This window comes from Microcaecilia unicolor, chromosome 9 (genome assembly GCF_901765095.1).
Source record: "Microcaecilia unicolor chromosome 9, aMicUni1.1, whole genome shotgun sequence".
NCBI classification, from domain to species: domain Eukaryota; kingdom Metazoa; phylum Chordata; class Amphibia; order Gymnophiona; family Siphonopidae; genus Microcaecilia; species Microcaecilia unicolor.
In genome coordinates, this window is record NC_044039.1 from 195,877,466 (window position 1) to 195,898,818 (window position 21,353).

General features: G+C 44.3%; 1 protein-coding gene across 2 annotated transcripts in view; it reads right to left on the bottom strand.

The window, feature by feature from the left end:
- The window catches only part of EVL (Enah/Vasp-like), a 226,589-nt gene that overhangs the window by 100,019 nt on the left and 105,217 nt on the right, over positions 1–21,353 (bottom strand). For both annotated transcript variants that reach the window (XM_030214620.1, XM_030214621.1), the window contains exon 3: positions 7,886–8,063. In XM_030214620.1, the coding sequence (XP_030070480.1) occupies positions 7,886–8,063 (178 nt within the window). The remainder of the gene's footprint in view (positions 1–7,885; positions 8,064–21,353) is intronic.

Genomic DNA, 21,353 nt, shown 5'->3' on the forward strand with positions numbered 1-21,353 from the left:
TTGTGTCTTGTGTGTGTGACTGAGGTATTCTGTTAGCATGAAGTTTCCATGTAGCATTCTGTAGTAATTTGGCTTGTTCAGCTTTCCTGATAAATGTATTTGTATTTTAGGGCCCTACTATAATATTTAAGGCACTTCTTTTTCATAGGTAGGATCTTTGTTTTTGGAAGTTAGTGTTGGCATGGTAGATTTGCTCTAGGTTCTGAGTGACTTTTGTTTTATAGATTTTTTTTAAAGTTAATTTATAATATGTCTGTAATTGAGATTACACTAGAAAACAAAATTTCTTTGTATGATGAGTTTTATGGAGAATTGTCCTTGCTGTGCTCTGTATCCATTGTTGGTGGAGAGCCAGGAGGTTCTCTGGATGCAGAATGTGTGGCTCAATGGGGCTGAATAGTGCAGTCTATTGTACTTCCCTTAGCTCTCAATTGGCCTGCAGCCACTGAAACCTGCACTGCAACCCTCATGGAAGTTATGGGGAGTGGGGTAGGGACAGAGCATGGGTGCATCAGGTTGCTGTTTTTTCTCTTTCAAAAAAGTTGGCAACTCTAGTGCCCACCCATCCAACCTGTTGGCCCACCCAAAAATTGCCTTCTGGCTACGCCACTGCCCGGGCAGAGGCAGCAAGGAACCGGCAGAGCCGACAGCTGCGCAGCTGCTCCCAGCACCCTTCCTGAAGCGTGCACCCGGGGCGGACCGCCCCCATCGCCCCGCCTCGGTACGCCACTGCTAAGTACACTGCTGCTCTAAGTAAGATAGTCGGAGGAAATGTTCACTTTTGTGCTTCCGGTCTTCCATATCTCAAATGGATAAAGTATAATGTAGGGTTATTTCTGTCTCGTTACTGATTGCTTTGTGTATTTTCAGAGAACAGTAAGTCACTTTTGCTGTTGTTTATAAACTAAAAAAATATCAAATGGAAAATCACAGTAAATTAAAATTATCCCGATGCGTAATACTCTCAAGCACTTAGCAGGGACATTATTACCTGCCTCTCTTCCATGTTAGGAGTGCTAATTCACAATCTGAAAGGAAAGTGTATCCTATAAATATATATTAATTTTCCCGTTTGGCCCAGAGAGCATATGGCTTTATTTACTCTGGTAGTAATGAACTGTGGTGCCAGCCGACTAGGACAGGAAGACTACAACTCACATGTGCTCCTTTTTATTTTCATTTTACCCACACTTTGTTCCTTGTTCCAGCCTTTCCCAGAAGACACAAGATGACTCCATTATGACAAAGTTCCCCAAGGGATGAACCAAGCAATGTCACTTTTAACTAGTTGGTACCAGGTGCATAAACTCAAAGGACATTCTCCCTCTCCCATGGTGGGAGGGAAGGGGGGAAACACTCCCCAGCCTTCGGTTATTAGGTGACAGAGCACAGCAAATACTACTCCCATCATCTTTCTTCACCCCCCCCCCCCCCCCACCCCAGGCTAACCAGCAGCTAGAGAAGCACTTCCATACCTCATTTCCTGCTGCAGGTCTGAAGTCTCTGAGACTCTGACCTGGAAGCAGGAAATGAGGTGCTTATTTTTTTTTAATTTATCTTATTTATAAGTACATAAGTACATAAGTAGTGCCATACTGGGAAAGACCAAAGGTCCATCTAGCCCAGCATCCTGTCACCGACAGTGGCCAATCCAGGTCAAGGGCACCTGGCACGCTCCCCAAACGTAAAAACATTCCAGACAAGTTATACCTAAAAATGCGGAATTTTTCCAAGTCCATTTAATAGCGGTCTATGGACTTGTATAGCCTGCACTATCTGCTATTCTAGGCAGGTAACAATAAAACTAATATAATAAAATCAATCACATAAAACAAAATGCACCCAACAAAACAATAGACATTTAAACTTAAGATATGACATGAGAACTAAATTGAGAAGAAATCAGAAGAACCAGCAACACTAACACAGCACTAATTATTGGAAAGCTTTGCTAAAGGCTTTGAAATGTTTCTAGAAAAGACAAAAGTTAATATTGTTCAACTCAAAAGGAACTGTGTTTTCCACAGCACTGAGCTAGCAATGCATAATACTGAATTGTGGTATTTATCCAGCCTGATTTGATGAGATGTTGGAACATCCAGCAAAAGTCTCTCTTGCTGATCTTAATGAAAAGGAAGGACGGTAGATTCAAAGAGAAGTTGGAATTGGCAATGGAGCATCATTATTCATCATTATAATGGCGCATCATTATTGTCTTGTAAATTAAAGTTAATATTTTAAATTGATTGTACCATGGAATTGGAAGCCAATGCTACTTAATTAAAACAGGACTGGAGAAATATGATCAAATCTAGTAAGTTAATTGAACTGTCATGTTTTGAGCAACTTGCAAGGACTGTAACAAGTAAGATGGAAGCCCTAGGCATAATGAATTGCAGTAGTCAAAATGTGGCATTATGTATTGCTTTTCTAGTGGTTTTCCGGCGGGGTGGGGGTGGGGGACATTGAGGTGGCAATAAGGCCTCCCATGATAACCCGACGGTAACCGGGCAGCTCTTGGCAATGCCTGATTACCACCGGGTTATTGCCTCGCAAGCCATTTCCAGGAGTTTTCTTTTTCGCCCAGAAATGGTGCTCACGCCGGCGGCAGTCCTGGAAGAGTGAGCAGTACGTTGGGCTTAACGCCGTTCTGTAAAAAAAGGCCCCTCTGTCGGTTAGGTTAGCCAAATAATAACCATTTTGCAAAGAGAAATTTACAAACCCAGTGAGACAGCCTAAAATTTCCAAAGGAACTTCCTCCATCAGATAAGAAGGACATATGTCTAAAGGGAATGGTTTGTTAACAAATTTTCCAAAGTCTTCTTGACTGATTCTAAAGAAATTTTATCAAAGTCACACCATATCCTATTTCCAGGGTTATTATCAATTTGGTCATTCAAAGTTTTCAATGGGAAATAGTTAAATTCAACAGAAGAAAATGATTGCCTAATTTTGTTTACTTTAGTTTGAAAAATCTGTGCTAGGTCTTCAGCACTAGGTTACAAAGATTCAGGAATCATTAACAATCTTCCTGGATTAGTTAAATTAGCAAATATTTTAAAACGTGTTTTAAAGGAATTGTCTGACGTTTTTTAATTTCCTGATCAAAGAAACCAATCTTAGCCTGATAATTTATAACATCTAATTTCTGTCCTCCAACTGATTCAAGATTGATGAGCTTTATTTATTTTACAGTTTTTCTTAAATTTTCTGCAAAACGCTTTTTTTTAATAACGCTAGAGATTCAGTGAGCCATGGGTTAATGGTCTTTCTTAAATATTTTGCTTTTAAAGGGTCTTGTTCATCCTGGGGTCCTTTGACTAAGGTGGACTAAAAAAAGGCCTGCGCTGGTATAGACGCATGCATTGGACGCGTGCAGGCCCATTTTTCAGCGCACCTGCTAAAAAGGCCCTTTTTTGGCCGAAAATGGACCCAAAGCAAAATTAAAATTGGCACGCGTTCATTTTGGGTCTGAATCCTTACCACCACCCACTGACTTAGCAGTAAAGTCTCACACATTAACCGGGCGGTAATCATCAGCGCGCATACACTGCCGATTACTGCCCGGTTAGCACCGCGTGCCGGAAATTTTCCGACATGCATACTGGACGCACATAAAAAAATCAAATTACCGCCCAGGTCATGCGGTAGCCGGGCAGTAGTTCTGAACTGGCACACCCTGGAGCCTTGCATTATGTAGCTATAGTTCAGGCTCCTCTTTCCCACATGCATCACTTTGAACTTGCTCACATTAAACATCATCTGCCATTTGGATGCCCAGTCTCCCAGTCTTGTAAGGTCCTCTTGTAATTTTTTTTTTTGAAAATCATCTTTATTGAGGTTATTTAACAATACAATAGTACAAAACAGGGGCGTAGGCAGACTTCAGCAGGAGGGGGGTCCAGAGCCCGAGGCGAGGGGGCACATTTTAGCCCTACCCCGCCGCCACCAACAACTTTGACCCCCGCCTGCCGACGACCCTCTTGACCCCCCCACCACCAACAACCCTTCCCTGCGGTCGCCTACCTTTGATGGCGGGGGACCTCAACCCCTGCCAGCCGAGGTCCTCTTCTTCCGGCGCAAGGCTTTGTTCTGTTTCTGTGAGTCTGACATCCTGCACGGCGGGGGAGGGTTGGCAGCGGGAGGGGGAGTCGAGAGGGTCGTTGGCAGGGGGGTCCAGGGTCAAATCTACAGGGGCCCAGGCCCCCATGGCCCCACGTAGCTATGCCACTGATACAAAATTGATTTAACAACTTTGAATAACTTTGTGTCGTCGGTGTTAATGGAGTGCTTTGTGTGGAGATGCCTTGATTTGGAGCAGTGGGAATTCCTTTCTTTGAAGATTAATTTGTGGAAAGTTTTTCATAAATGTTTTGGGTGGAGTAATGATGACTGCAAGGCAAGATTTCCATCAGTTTTGACCTCAGCTCAAAAGTGAAATCATTATTGCCTATCTACGTTTGTGGGAGAAGGACTTGCTGTTTAATTTGGACAGCGTGTATGAGAACAACTGCTTCAATCATATGTGGGAGTTTTTATTGAGGATTTAATTCAGGGTAGGAATGTGTGGTTAATATCTATGTGAAATTTTAACCTAATGTGTTTGTAGTAAAGTACCTGATTGATAACTGAATTATATTTTGTGCATGCTTGAAAATTAGTCATTTTGTATATGTGTTTAATGATACTGACCAATATATAAGTAGCCAGCCCTTTACTTTATATTATGTATTTTCATTAGGGATATCCTGAACCAAACCAGCCCTCAAGGCCCAGAGTGGGTATCATGGCAGCCATTTTGACTGCAGAGCCGGCATGGGCAGGAGCGACTGAAGATCACTCCTGCCCTGACAAGACCACCATGGTTTGTAAGGCAGGTCTGGGGAGCTTTTAAGGATGGGGGTTCACTTTTGTTTTGGGGGGGGTTGAGCAGAATGGGATCCACTTTTGTTCAGGGAGGGGGGCAAGCAGGTACCATTTTTGTTTTCGGCTTCAGCCAAAACCACATGGAAAATTATGGCCACAGATTCAGTTTTGGCCAAAATGGAAAAAAAAAAAAGCTTTGGTCACCACCTAGTGGTTAGTGCTGATATTCAATGGAACTATCTGGTTAAAAGTGTCACTGAATATCAGCAGATAGTTAGACATGAACGATTTAACTCCTGCCCAGTTAAATCACGTTGAATAAATGACCCTAGCATGGATACCTGCAGACAAAGAGAACAGTTTTCAGCCCTCAACTTTATCCGAGTAACTGCTTGAACGGCTTGGTTACACAGATAAAATCAATTTAAAATTGACTTTCCCATGCAAAGTTTGGAAAGGCATGAAGTAATCAAACAGCATTATGTTTTTCCACTTAAGTGTATCCTAACAGCAGAGATCAACCTGCACTAAGTGCACTGGCTGCATGCTAATTGTTGGGGGGGGGGGGGGGTGCTCAGAATGTCCTCTGGAATTAATACATGGACATGTGTATTAGTGCGAGTAGAACCTGGTTGCAATTAGTGTCTCCTACTGAGGAAGTGCCAAGTGACACATGTTAACTACACCGATGAAAGCGTACATTAAGTACCGAGCGTGTTGTTGCAGAATACGCTTGGATTTCGGCACGAACGCTAGGTGCGCTGTAAAGAATCTGGGGGATAACCCACCTAGTTCCTGCCCCCTAACACAATATTCAGTTAGTGCATGAATTAGTGCATGCAAACCGTCATACCACTGCAATAGCAGTTAGTCTGCTCTTGCGTTAGCGGTTAATATGCCCTAATTCACGTATTGACTGCTTAACGCATTTTAATATACAGTGTCTCTTGCTATATTCTTCTGTGTATAAAGCAATTGGAATCTATTCATCTGAAGCGAGAGGCACAATCTTTTGTGTGGGAGGAAGCTGAGAATAGTTTCTGCAGTTTTCTCTTCCAAAATAATACAGTAGCTAAAATATACTGATTCTCCATCTGCTGGTGCCAAACTAAGTTCCCGAAAAACCTTTCTCAAGCCAAGAAAATCAATTTTTGGTTCCCTTAAGTAAGTGTTCTAGTTCTGGGAGCAGTCATTGAAGCCCAGGAGACATACAGATCACAGAGGAGTCTGAACAAAATTTCAGACATCTGTCATTTGTGTCAACCAGATATTAAAAACAAGCAGCATGCACTATCCAGTGATTGCAAGAAAAAGGGGGGTCTATGAATACAAAAGTGAAACATTTGTACCTGCTGTCAGGGCAGGAGTAAGGCACAGGCAAACAAGTTACATGCCCAGGGCCCAAATCTTTAGGAAGGGCTCTCTCAGATGTGCTAATTCAGTGGCTCTCATGACGGACATTCACCCTGGTGAGTCAGCTACTAATAGAAAAAAGGATGAGGAGAGGGCAGAGCCACTGCTGCCCACAGACATCTGTCCTCCCCAGCTCCGATTTTCTTCAGCAATCAGAACCATTCAGAGACCCATTCATGGGAGTTTTAAAAAATGTTTATATTACAAGGAGAACCCCAGTGTGCTTGTTTGCCTGGGCCCCACTGAAAGGTTAATCCTGCACAGCCTGCTGTTGATTCCCTATTTCTGTGCTCCTAATATACTTTCCATGGTTCATATGCTCTGTATGTTCTAATCTCTTTCTTAAACTGTATCTTAACAGCCATTCTCCTAGAACAACATGCCGGAAAACATTCAGGGCACCTTTTACTAAAGCCGCGTAGGCGCCTACAGGCGCCACTTCGGAACTACTGCCTGGCTACCGCGTGGCCTGGGCAGTAATTTCATTTTTTATGTGCGTCCAGTATGCATGCCGGAAAATTTCCAGCACATGGCGCTAACCAGGTGGTAATTGGCAGTGTACGCACCAGGGGCGTAGCTACGTGGGGCCACGGGGGCATGGGCCCCCAAAGATTACGCCCTGGCCCCCTCTACATTTGACCCCCCCCCCCCCCCCCCATCATCAGGTACCTTGTTTGCTAGCGGGGGTCTCCAATCCCCACCAGCCGAAGAGTCTTCTTCAGCGCCGGTCGACTCCGGCGCCTTCGTTGTGTGATCATCTGTTTCTGACGCCTTACGTCCTGCACTGTGCATGTAGCCCCCTGCAGGACATAAGGCATCAGAAACAGATGATCACACAACGAAAGCGCCGGAGTCGACCGGCGCTGAAGAAGACTCTTCGGCTGGCGGGGATTGGGGACCCCCGCCAGCAAACAAGGAGCCTGATGCGGCGGTGGGGGGGGGGGGGGGTTGGTGGCAGGGGGAGGCGGCTAAACAGTGCACCCCACCTTGGGCTCTGGCCCCCCCTCCCGCCGAGGTCTGGCTACGCCCCTGGTACGCGCGCTGATGATTACCACCCGGTTAACGCGTGAGACCTTACTACTAAGTCAATGGGTGGCAGTAAGGTCTGAGGCTCAAAACGGACATGCGCCAATTTTTATTTTGCCACATATCCATTTTCGGCCCCTCAAAAAGACCTTTTTTGCAGGTGAACTGAAAAATGGACCTGCACGCGTCCAATACACATGTCTACATCAGCACAGGCCATTTTTCTGCGCACCTTAGTAAAAGGACCCCTCAAACTGCAGAGGTCCATCGTGTTTTCCTCTGAGGGACAAAGTAGACAGCCACCCTGAAAGACAGACTTCCTTCATAGCAGTGTGCAAAAATGCCACCAATCAACAATATTTCACTCCAGAAGAGGTTTATCCAGATGTCTAAATAACAACAATGATAGGACGATATCATCTGAATGTTACCTATTTCAAAAGCGGGCTGCAGACATCTATTTATCAACAGCTTTTGAACCATCCTCGGAACATTGGTCAATCATGAGAGCAACTGCGAGAAGACGGCAGAGTGACGCAAGCTGAGATTAGAGCAGCAGCATAGAAAATAGGTTCTTTACCTCCATCCTGCGAGTTCATGATATTGAGAGCAAACAGCATGGCATTGGAGAATGTGGTAGCCTCCTCTTTGCTTGCAAAGTTCAGGCCATACACCTGCCGCGCATCTCGCCACTGATGAAAAGTAGGCGTTGCTTGATTGTACTTCAGGCCTTTCACGAGGGAGTAGTTGATCACCACCTGTCATTAAAAATTATTACTATTATTATTATTATCATCTTCATGTGTGGCACATCACAACCAATGTTGGCTGGTTTTAACTCCATTAATTTGGGTTCCAGCCAAAGACCAGGGAATGACAGAGATATTGTTGCAAAATGTATGCTTTCAACTAGAGTAGGTATTTTTTTTGCAAAGTGTATAGAGCTATATCGTGTATATTTAAAGTTTCCAAGTATTTTGGGAGTCCAATTGGAATCACTCCAAGAGCTACAGTCACAATTTGTATTTTTAACTTCAAAGTCTTTCTACTTCAATTTGTAAATCACGATATCAAAATGATAAGGACATTTTGTTTATTATTACTAAAATATTTATGTCTCACTTATACTTTATATTTCTAAGTGAGATACAAACATAAACAACACATCTTCACAATCCCATAAATTAAATCGTATTAAAATACCACATGAACCCTCAACCCTGAAAAGCTAAACCAAATAAGTAACTTTTGACCTTTTTCCTACAACTTAGAAAATGAATTTCTCCTCTCATAATCCCAGCCAGTAGCTGATCCAAAATAATGGACCTACAACTGAAAAGTTATGTGATTGACTGAACTTTACTAAGGGGCCCTTTTACGAAAGGGCGGTAGGGGTAACGCAGACTTGGTATGTGGTAATTCAACCCTATCATCAGGCTTCCGGGGGAGCCCGCCGGTACTTCCGACTCCCGCCGTGTGCCAATTCCAGTGCTAGAAAATATTTATGGGCTCCTCAAGGAAATGGCCGCGCAGCAAATTTTTAATTTACGGCATGGCCGTTTCCATCCTTAAAGGCCATTTCCTTCCTTACCAGCGACGGTAAAAGGGGGCCTCGGCGTGGGGCAAACCTGCACACTGATGCCTCCGCAGGGCCTCTTTTACTGTCATTTGGAAAAAAGGACCCCTAAGTCAGGAAGAAAATGTTGGGGCTTAAGCATTGCAGCTGGAAGTCCCATATAGTTGGAATTACAACAGACCTACACAGGTGATATCATCACTTGGAAAACTGGCCAAAAATTGGAGAAGGAAAGAAAAACTTTCAACCTTTGTAGAAAACGCAATCAGAATATTAAAAATGTTCCGGCCAATTTTCAACCAGAGCTATGTGTTCACCAGCAGCCAATGAAGGTGTAACTCTGCTATCTACAGATTTTGAGACTCTATGGGGCCTAGTTATCAATGTGGGCTACTGTTAAGATACATTTTACCAACTTCCCTCCTTAATTAAAAAAAAAGAAAAAAAGAAATGCCTCTAGAAATCAAAATCACTACTATATGTAATAAAAGTGAGGCAGGTATAGAGACAATCAAGCCATTGTGACATCACTGATGAGGTTGGCTCTTAGGCAATGGTGGAATGAGGCATTATGACATCACAATATCGGCTCCATTTACCAGACTGAAACTTTTCATACTAAAGGGGGAAGTTATCAATGTCGGCTACTGTTAAGATATGCTATTTTACTATTACTTTGAGCTAAGGTAATACTCAAGCACCTTTCTGACCTCATTTGCAATTTTCTTTAAATTAATCCCCTTATTTTCTTACTCTATCTATCTAAGTTATCTATCTATATGTTCCATCTTTGCTTATATTCTTCTAGGCTGTCTATGAAAATGTTTTATTGCATATTGTGTTGACATTGTAATGTAGCATACTATGCTATATTTTGTACTGTTGTTTGAATATTTTTTGCTGTAATTGTATATTACTTATATTTGACTTATTCTTGCTGTACACCACCTTGAGTGAATTCCTTAAAAAGGTGATAAATAAATACATTTAATGCAATAAGACCTGGTTACTAATAACTGGTGTTAATAATAAAATAACATGTCTAAATGTACCCTATGTTGATAATTCTCCATCTCCATTTCCAGGTGGCTATAACAGAATGTACACCCTCACAGGTGAGGAAAACTCCAACACAAGAGCTGTTATAAGTTAATCACCTAGATCTGGAGTTAGTCCTGCAAATTACCATTACAGTTAAGATAAAGAACTTGGACCCCCTGTGTGGGAGGCAGTAGCTAGTCAGGGTAAGATCTGTGGGAGGTGATGAGGAGGGGACTAACTCTTCTGGGATTGGTTTTGGAATTCCCTCAGAACTGGAAGTGAGTAGCAAGCATCCAGTAACTAAGGTAGGGTCTTCATTTGCATAATATTTAAATAAGCAAGTTAGACTTTGGATATCCCTTGCTGATATGATTGTGCTAAGGAAGAAAAACCTTGCTGGGCACAAGGGGGGGAAGGAATATTCCTTCCCGCAGGTTCTTGTAGGGGTCCATAGGGGATAGATTGCTAGGTAGCCCAACTCACCCTGTCCAGAAAGAGGGACTCATTGCAAGAACTCAGGGCTGCTGAGATTTAAGTGTTGGAGATAGTGTTCTTTCGTTTCTGATGGTGAGGGTCCTTACTGGAGAAGGATTGTGGGTTATCTGTTGGTAGAACGTGAGAGGGGGATCTTTGCTTTCAATTATTGCCATTGTTTTTGGATTGCTTCCTTTCTTTTGGACTTTTTGTCAAGGAAGTGTGGACCTACCTTGGCTTTGGATTATGGCTTTTAGTTTTTGATTTCATGGATACTGATTACCCTTTGTTTTTTAACTTTTCCCAAGGAACCAGGGACTCACCTTGGCTTTAGATTATTGTTTCTGTTTTGAATTCACTGACACTCGGTCCACACTTTTGGGTAGACGGCGATACGGATACTCAGCCAACACTTTCAGGTGAACGATGACATGGACACTTGGCCCACACCTTTGGGTGGGTGGCAGAGTGACACTGGCCCAACATGATCTATATAGTGAAGGAATGGACGGAAGGCAGAGCAATAAAATTATCTGAACAGCAGCAATATACAGCCGCTATCCCAATCCATATGATTAATTTAGACCTGCTGAACATCATATATCAATGGCAGTATTGACTGCATTGTATGTGTAGCAGGTTGCCAAAAATGCTGTCATTGCAGTTGTACACAGAACATTCTGGCCCCTGCTCCAGAAAACAGGTGCCAATCAAAGTGTAACAGCAGGAGATACATTCACAGTGTCTTATCCAATAGGATTTGATTATGAGCTTTTGGAGAGAAGTATAAAATCAAAGAACAAGGGAGGAGCCATGCCTTTCCTCTCCTAGAGATTGTGCAGGTAAGAAGGATGCAGAGGACCAGTAAGTTGGGAACACCAACTGCTTTGATTGTAACCACAGAAAGGCGCTACATCCCCTTTGTCTTGTTAGCTACACTGAACTTTACGAGGTATGTGTGGGATATAAATGATTAATGTAATGTGTACTCAGCACAGCTGAATATAAAGGCAATTCTCTAATCTGGCACTACTAGTATAGCTTACGCATATGATGAGCACCAATGATTGGCATTTATACACTAAGGTGCTATTTCTATAAAGAGTTCAGCCAGTGGGGAGTCACCATTTTTTGTATTTGAAACAATTTTTATTGATGACCATATAGAATAAACAATACAAGAATATAGTCCAAATGTTCAAAATAACAGCAGTACCCAATGCAGATATGAGAAAAGTTTCTTAACAAAAACAAGATCATCATCATTTCCTTACTAATATAGAAAGAAAACCCATTCCCCACCCCCAAACCAATCTCCCACTCCCTCCCCCCCCCAAAATGGAACTAGGCCTAGATGAAGCCTGATCCACCAATCAGAAGACCGGGTCTCTTCAGGTTCTCTGGAACCAGCCAAGTGTAGATGATATCCCTGCTGTACCCCCCCCCCCCCCGACTCCCCCCCACTCCCCCAGTAGTCCCCTTATCCCAACCTAACCACGTATATTGCCTTTGCCACTACTTTATAATCGCAATTTATTTAACAATGAGCTACGACCCAAAGGTGTCGATGAGTGAATAAACTCCTCCCACAAAACAACTTTTTAGGGTGGATAGTGTTCACAATGTGCTCCTTTTATTATCAACCAGATAGAAGAGATAAGAGTTTTCAGTTTTGGCACAGTATAAGTCATCACAAGAACAAAATATAAGAAAATCAATGGACTACATTAGGGCCTTATAGCCCATTTAATTATGTTTAAACAAATGAGAGATCTGCAAGAAACCAAATATTTATTTCTATTATTTTGACTTATAAAACCACTTGTCCTTGAAACATGCTCAAAACAGAATAATCGATATGTGCACCTAAAATGTAAACTTCTACAAATGAGATGAGGTGAAGATGTGATTCCCATGTGCTCCAATAAAAGGAGAGTTAAATTTTACTTCCATTTAATTTCAATATATTCCATCTTTATAACACCAGGCTTCTCAAGGCAGATTACAACAGTTAAGATGAACCCACCAAGAAACAGGATATCCTCACTGACATTTGGCCACAGACTACTGTAATGAGCACAAAATAGAGAGTTTACAACTGTTGTTTCTACCAGCTACAATAATTTTTAAGCTGTTTTAGTGATATTCAATTTTTTTTCATGATATTTATAGCTAGATATAGGAAGCTTTCAAATAAATTAAAAAGCTGTCAAATAAATAAATAAAACAAATTCTGTTGTCCTCCACCTTTAAAGGCACTGCCTATCTAACTAGAACAGCTTCCGGGCCCCTTTTACCAAGCTGTGGCTTAATGGGGTCTGCCTGGTGTTGGCGCATGTTTTTGACGTGCACTGAGGCCCCCTTTCACCGCAATGGGTAAAAGGTGGTTCTTTCTTTTTTTTTAAAGAAATGGCCGTGCGGAAAGTGAAGCACTTGCAGCACGGCCAATTCGGGGGGGGGGGGGGGGAGCCCTTACTGCCACACATTGAGGTGGTGGTAGGGGCATCTGCACTAACCCAGCAGTAAGTAGTCACTGATTACTGCCGGGTACACACCAGTGCTACAAAAATAAATATATTTTTGTAGCGCCAGATGTCACGGCACGCTGGGGGTGCAAAGTGATGCATGTGGGTAAGAGGAACCCGAATTATAGCTACGTCTTGCAAGGTTCCGCGTTAGGAGTTACGGATCAAGAAAGGGATCTGGGTGTCATCGTCGATGATACGCTGAAACCTTCTGCTCAGTGTGCTGCTGCGGCTAGGAAAGCGAATAGAATGTTGGGTGTTATTAGGAAGGGTATGGAGTCCAGGTGTGCGGATGTTATAATGCCGTTGTATCGCTCCATGGTGCGACCGCACCTGGAGTATTGTGTTCAGTACTGGTCTCCGTATCTCAAAAAAGATATAGTAGAATTGGAAAAGGTACAGCGAAGGGCGACGAAAATGATAGTGGGGATGGGACGACTTTCCTATGAAGAGAGGCTGAGAAGGCTAGGGCTTTTCAGCTTGGAGAAGAGACGGCTGAGGGGAGATATGATAGAAGTGTATAAAATAATGAGTGGAATGGATCGGGTGGATGTGAAGCGACTGTTCACACTATCCAAAAATACTAGGACTAGAGGGCATGAGTTGAAGCTACAGTGTGGTAAATTTAAAACGAATCGGAGAAAATTTTTCTTCACCCAACGTGTAATTAGACTCTGGAATTCGTTGCCGGAGAACGTGGTACGGGCGGTTAGCTTGACGGAGTTTAAAAAGGGGTTAGATAGATTCCTAAAGGACAAGTCCATAGACCGCTATTAAATGGACTTGGAAAAATTCCGCATTTTTAGGTATAACTTGTCTGGAATGTTTTTACGTTTGGGGAGCGTGCCAGGTGCCCTTGACCTGGATTGGCCACTGTCGGTGACAGGATGCTGGGCTAGATGGACCTTTGGTCTTTCCCAGTATGGCACTACTTATGTACTTATGTACTTATGTACTAACTACCACTGGGCTGCTGCAGTAGTCTAGAGGTACTTCCTTGTTTAGCGAGCGGTAAGCCAGTGTTGGGTTTACTGCCGCGTTGTAAAAGGGCCCCTTAGATTTTTTTACAGATGGACCATGTATAGGCGGTCCCAGTGGCGTACCAAGGGCGGGGCAGTGGGGGTGGTCTGCCCTGGGTGCACGCTGCTGGAGGGGTGCAGACAGCAACCTAGCGGCTGTCGGCTCTGCTGGTTACCTGCTCCCTCTTCCCCGGAACAGGTTACTTCCTGTTCCGGGGCAGAGGGAGCAGGGAAGCAACGGAACCGACAGCTGCGAGCAGCAGGCAAGAATGCACCCGGGGGGGGGGGGGGGGCGTCGTGCTGCACCTGGTGGCGGGGGGTGCGCAGTGGCGATCCACCCCGGGTGGCAGCCGACCAAGGATCGCCACTGGGCAGTCCCTTATTTTTAATAATCTTTTTACTATTGTTTTCAATAGCGTTTGTTATTGTTTTGGGTGAACCAGTGTGTCAGCAAGCTCTGCCTATTGCCAGCAAGATCTGCCTACTGGCTTCAGCCCATATAATGGGCTAGATAGGCTCACCCCACCTCCTGTTTTATCTAACCTCCTTGGATGCCCCATTCTAGAATGGAACCTAGGTGCTCAGATTCCATTCTAGAATACTAATGTAACATTTAGGTGCCCGCAGTTACATCAGTCCTACAGCAGGTGCAAGTGTAGGTATCTAAATGGAGCAGGGACGTACGTAATTTACAGTATTCTGGGGCCCATGCAGAAAGCATTACTGAGGGTTTAACTTGCTTTTATCATGGGTTTTACTGGCCAAGCAATGCAGAAATGGTTTCAGCGTGGGTGTTAACTTGTGTAGAAACTATTACCACAGACTGCATTAAAATGCATGGTAACTCAGTCAAGCAAACAACAAAAAAAAGTTTTTCTCATGTGTTTACCTTGGGAATCTTTTTACCAAGTCCAAGGCAGCATGGAAGGGTTGGTTAAGAGGAGCGGCACCCCCCTCTCTCCCTCCAACTCAAACTTCCTGCCCTGGATTGCTTTCTGCAATGGTCTCATGGTCTCTCCATCCCAACCCCCCCCCCCCAAAATAACCCTGGTGTCTAGCAGCACCCCCCCCTCCTGACATGACCGGGCCCCCCTTATGTCCCGGCACCCCATAAATATCCCTACTGTCTAGTGACACCCCCCTGACATGATGGTCCCCTCCCATCCCGACCCCCCAAATATATCCTTGGTGTCTAGTGGCACCCCTCCTTCTCACTCATCCTTTGACCTCTGACCCCCAACCCAACTAAATAAAAAAAAAAGTCTTTGGTCTAGTGCCCCCCCCCCCCCCCACACACACACACCAGAAACCCCTTGCCCAAGCTCTACCAGATGCTATACCTTAAATGAGGCAAGAGCGATACTCACTCACTACTGCCTCCAGCAGCTATCATCAGAATGTGCTCCGGGCAGGATCAATCTGCCATATAAGGGCAAATGGAATGAACAAACTGGCTTATATCTGCCCTCCTTGACTATGTTACTGTACTACCATTGTATGCAAGTCTAAGGTCTGTACAGAAAAAGCAGCTGAGTAAATTTACACCTGCAGTTTTCTGACTTGAAGCAGAAATGAACCACCTCTTCTCACATAAGTGTGTCTCCAGCAGGGATGTAGCCAGACCTCGTGGTGGGAGGGGGCCAGAGCCTGAGGTGGGGGGGGAGAACACATTTTAGTCTGCCGCCCTGCCGCCGCCTTGCCCCCACTGCTGCCTTGCCGCTCCCCACCCACTGCTGCAGCAAAGTGCCTTGACTGGCGTGGGTCCCCAACCCCCACCAGCTGAGGCCTTCTCCAGTGCCAGTCTCCAGCGCTGCCGTGTTGGCTGCCCTGTTCTTTCTTCCTCTTCATGTCCTGCACACTCCTTTAAGTGAAACTGAGCATGCTCAATTTTATTAAAAGGAGCGTGCAGGATGTGAGGGGGAAAAGAGAGCAGGGCAGGCAATGCGGCGCCGGCACCAGAGACCGGCACTGGACAAGGCTTCAGCTGGCGGAGGCTGGGGACCCCACCAGCAAAACTAGGGGCCCCAGGAAATTTGAGGGGCCCAGGCCCCCATGGCCCCACGTAGTTAAGCCACTGGTCTCCAGTCCTTGCCTCTAGCCTCGGTAGGGCTTCCCAGCAAACAAACCATCATACATAGTAAAATATCATCAAAAACAAACGACAATACATAATACCACAACACAATAAAAAACTAACAAACATAAAGTATTCTCACTTAACAATAAATATATTGCTCCTTCTCAGAAATATTCCTATTCAAAGTGTTATGCTGATGTTTATGTATTTATTTGAATTTTGCTCAAACCTTTCAGTAGTTATATTATTGTACTCATTCCATGAACTCAATAAACTAACTTCCAAAGGCCTGTTGAAACAAAAGTGTTTTCAAGCTTCGTTTGAACGCTGCATAGTTTTGCAGTGCTGTCATTGACAATAGCAATCCATTCCAAACTTTTGGGCCAATGACTTTAGATGCTGAGGACCGATACTCTTCAAGTTTAATAACTTTAAAAGATGGTATTCCCAACAGACTGGATGACCTAAGTGTCCTAGTAGGTTAGCCATCTATCCCCCCTTCAATCTGTTCAGAACTCTGCTGCACGTCTCAAATTCCGCCAGAACCGATATACTCATATCACCCCTCTCCTCAGGTCACTTCACTGGCTTCCGATCAGATACCGCATTCAATTCAAGCTTCTCCTTATTACCTACAAAGGCACTCAGTCTGCTGCCCCTCACTATCTTTCTACCCTCATCTCCCCTTACGTTCCCGCCCGTAACCTCTGTTCACAGGATAAATCCCTCCTCTCAGTACCCTTCTCCACCACCGCCAACTCCAGGCTCCGCTCATTCTGCCTCGCCTCACCCTATGCTTGGAACAACCTTCCTGAGCCCTTACGCCAAGCCCCCTCCCTGCCCGTCTTCAAGTCTTTGCTTAAAGCCCACCTCTTCAATGCTGCGTTCGGCACCTAACCCTTACCGTTCAGTGAATCCAGACTGCCCCTATTGGACCAACCGTTCACTTGTCTATTAGATTGTAAGCTCTTTGAGCAGGGACTGTCTCTCTTTGTTAAACTGTACAGCGCTGCGTAACCCTAGTAGCACTCTAGAAATGTTAAGTAGTAGTAGTAGTAGTTGATAACTTTGAGGCCCTTATACGTAGCCACGTAGGCGCCTACTTACGCCCAACATGTGCCAATTTGGAACTACCGCCCAGCTACAGTATGGTCCGGGCAGTAATTTCATTTATTACTTGCATCCACTATGCATGCCAGAAAATTTCCGGCAGGCAGTGCTAACTGGGCGGTCATCGGCGGTGTACGCGCGCTGATGATAACCGCCCAGTTAACACGCGAGACTTTACCACTAACTCAGTAGGTGGCAGGGTAATGTCTCAGGCCCAAAATGGACGCGTGCCAATTTTTATTTTGCCACACGTCCATTTTCGGTCCCCACCCCCCTACCCCCCCAAAAAAGGACTTTTTTGCAGGTGTGCTGAAATATGGACCTGCGTGCATCCAATACACGCGTCTACACCACTGCAGGCCATTTTTCAGCACACCTTAGTAAAAGGACCCCTTTGCAATGTTTTAGCAATAACAGGAGAAACTAAGGGCCCTGTTTACTAAGGCGTGCTAGTGTTTTTAGCGCGCACTAAAATTAGCACACACTAAATACTAGAGATGTCCATATACATATGATCTATATGTCAGACCTCATAGATCTACCACTCAGGAACTCCAAAAAATTATCTCGCACACTCCTAAATCTCCACTTCCCAAGCTGCAAAAGACTAAAATATAAACTGACACATGCATCCCGTTTTTCTTATATAGGCACGCAGCTGTGGAATGCACTGCCAACTGCCATGAAAAAAATACATGACCTAATCAACTTTTGGAAATCCTTGAAGACTCACCTCTTTAACAGAACATAACATAATGATCCATCATTTGAACTTTAGTAAAGCACTGTCTCATCTGCTATTCCATAAATGTTCTCTCTATACATGCTACTTTTATACACTGTATTTCCTTTGTTTACTATGTAAATACTAATTGTATATGTTTATTCAGTCATGATGATACCATGACGGAGCAATGTAAGCCACATTGAGCCTGCAAATATGTGGGAAAATGCGGGATACAAGTGCAATAAATAAGTAAATATATTGCTCTGGACGTCTCTAGTGTTAGCTAAAAACACTACCACGCCTCTAGTGCGTCTTAGTAAACAGGGCCCCTAGTTATTTAAATACCTTGAACCCCAGTAATAAAATTTAAAATGTTATTCTTTGTTCTAAAGGGAGTCAATGAAGTGCTTTTCAGTACAGGTGTTATATGGCAAAATCGTGAAAAACCAAAGACAATTCTTGCTGCCATGTTTTCAGCTATTTGTAAATAAGCCATTGCAGAAATCAAAGCATGGCATAACTACACTTTGAATAACCAATCTAAAATCGGAAGAGCTAAGAAGGTCTCGTAATCTTCTGATTATCCTCAATTGGAAAAATACTTGCATAACAGTTTTACCTTGGAACTGCAAATGGTGAAGGAGATATAAGAGAAAGATTATTACGGATTTGTAACTGTTTAGTTCTAATTTGAGTAACTTTACTGAAATATACATGGGATTGTAAATAGTTGTTGGACATTTTGTCTCCCCCTTCAAATTCACCACCCTTAAAGTAAATATCTTCACAGCCTGAAGCACATTTAGCTGAATGGACTGAGTGTGTGGATTGTGCCTGCCGTCTAATCCAAGCTCTGCCCCAAAACAGTCAAAGAAAAACTATGTCTGTGTGTCCCACCTGATGCTCATACCTAACCAAGGGTTACACATACATGCTATAAAACAAAAATGTGTCCTTTGTACATTCTGAATCTAACAAGAAGTAACATGAACTGCTCTGTCCTTCCAAATCCTAAACTATTTATTTGGATTTAGCTCACACATTTCTCAGCAGTTCAAGGAGAATTACATTCAGGTACACTAGGAGAAGCATTTTCGAAAGAAAGGCCAAGTCGGAATTGGGACGTCCTGCTCATAACGTCAACCCCCCCCCCCCCCCCCCTGTCCAGCTCACAGTCAATTTTAAACGAGGAAATACGTCGGGGTTTCCTGTTCAGAAAAATACATGAGAATGTCCAAAATGAACAGCCAGTTTACAAACTGAAACGTCCAAATTATGAACGACAAAAATCCAGGGACAGAGATGTCTGTCTGGCAGCATTTTAACAGAAATGGTCATACAGATACCCCCGCAGAGCAGAAGGGCAGCCTAGTGGTTAGTGAAATGGACTGTAAACCAGGGCACCCAGATTCATGTCCCTACAACTCTTTTTTAAATTCTGAGCCCTCCAGGAACAGGGAAATACTGTAACCTCCTCAGGTGCCTTCAGGCTTCTGTATCATAAATATTTAGGTACAGTAGATATATGTCTGTTTCTGGATGGAACACAATTTAAAGGGAAAAAAAAGAGAGCTGAAGTGGGAATTGAACCTGAGTCCATAGCCGCTGAGGGGGGGGGGGGCAGGGGGGACAAAATTCCCAGGGCCAGCGCAGCAGTCCCACCCGCCCTCCGTTGTCAACCGTCTGCCACTGGGCCGGGCCCTCCTGCATTGAAATCACAGCACCTCTCACCTCCGTGTGAAAGCGCTGCAGGCAGCAGGGCAGCAGATTGCCTCCCTTCGGGCCTCCTTCCCTCCCTGTGTCCCGCCCTCGTCTGATGTAACTTCCGCGAGGGCGGGACACAAGGAGGGAAGGAGGGCCGCAGGGAGGTGATCTGCTGCCCTGCTGCCTGCAGCGCTTTCACATGAAGGTGAGAGGCGCTATGATTTCAATGCAGGTGGCCTGACAGACGGGGGGGGGGGGGGGGGCGGTTGGAGGGGGGGAACGGCGGCAACCTCAGGGGGGGGGTGGAGGGGGGAGTGGCGACGGCGACCTCGGGGGGCGGTGGGGAGGCCCAGCCCCTGCCTGGGTCCCCTGGTTTACTGTCCACTAGGCCACGCCTCAGACCTGCTTTCTGCTTTGCCCATAATAACTGATGCTGTCAGAGACTGGTATTCCTTTTGGTTTCACTTTCAGGGGAGAGGGAGGGGGACAGCAACCACTGGCGGATTCATGACAGGGTCATGACTTAATCCCCATTCAGTGGTTAGCTGCTCAATCAGAGCACCTTTTTGTACCCTGGAGGTGACTGAAACAGGTCTAAATAAAAACTTCCTTTTTAGACTTGGATGTTTCTTCCTGTTCAATTATCGCTGTTGGACGTCCTAATTTTGGGCCCTCCCTAGACTTGCCCACAGCACACCTTCTTGGTGTTTGGACAAACTGCAGTGTTAGACATCCAAATTTTGCTGTTCCAAAATCGCAATGTGGATGTTTTGGGCAAATGGATGGGGGTTTTTTTTGTCATTTTGAGACATTCATGTGCTTTGAAAATGAGCCCCTAGATATTTTCCTGTCCCCCGAGGGCTTATAATCTAAGATTGCAACTGAGGTAATGAAGGGTTAAGGGACTTGCCCAAGACCACAAGGAGCAGCAGTGAGGTACGTATGAACCCTGGCTTCCCTGGGGTTTGGACTTCTGTTCTAACCATTACGCTACTCCATAAATCTTCAATCCTAAATGGATTGCCTAAGAAATCATAAAACCACCAGACTCAAAAGCAAGCTGATAACAAAAAAACAATACAATAACATCATAGCAGATATAAACTTGAATACGATCTAAAAACACATCTTAAAAAGTGTACTGAAGCAGCATAAACAGAAACAAAAATGCAATGCAAGAAAAGGAATGCACAGTTGATTGCTAAGAATTGAACAGCTCATAGAACCAGGTCAAAATATAAGCGGACTCGTCTGATTTTAACAGTCATAGTAGCTGCTTTGCCTAGAAAATAATTCAAGTTAGGTCAGCAATTGGATATATTAATACTAACAGCTCTGACTGAAATTTCTCAGTAGAGCTGCACATCCTCTTCTCACAGTGCAAACACAACCAGAAGCTAGGCCAGGAAGAATCATTTGGCGGGCCGGGTTCTGGCCCACGGGCCGTAGGTTGGACAAACCTGCTCTAACCCGAGGCAGATTTTGCAGGAAGGAAAATAAGAGCATTGTGTTTCTGAGGTCTTTTTTCTCCACTTTTTTCTTTTAGTTAGTTTACCACAAGGGACTGAGACAATCTACTCACCAAGCTATGGTTTGTTTGTTTTACTGATGCCAATTACTCATATATTGACTGACTGAATAAATGTAATACTAGGGAGGTAAAATTCCTAGATGAAATCAAGGACATCTTTATGGAGCAGCTGGTTCAGGAATGAAGAGGGAGAGCAATTCTAGATCTAGTCCTTAGTGGAGCGCATGATCTGGTACGTGAAGTAACCGTGCTGGGGGCCACTTG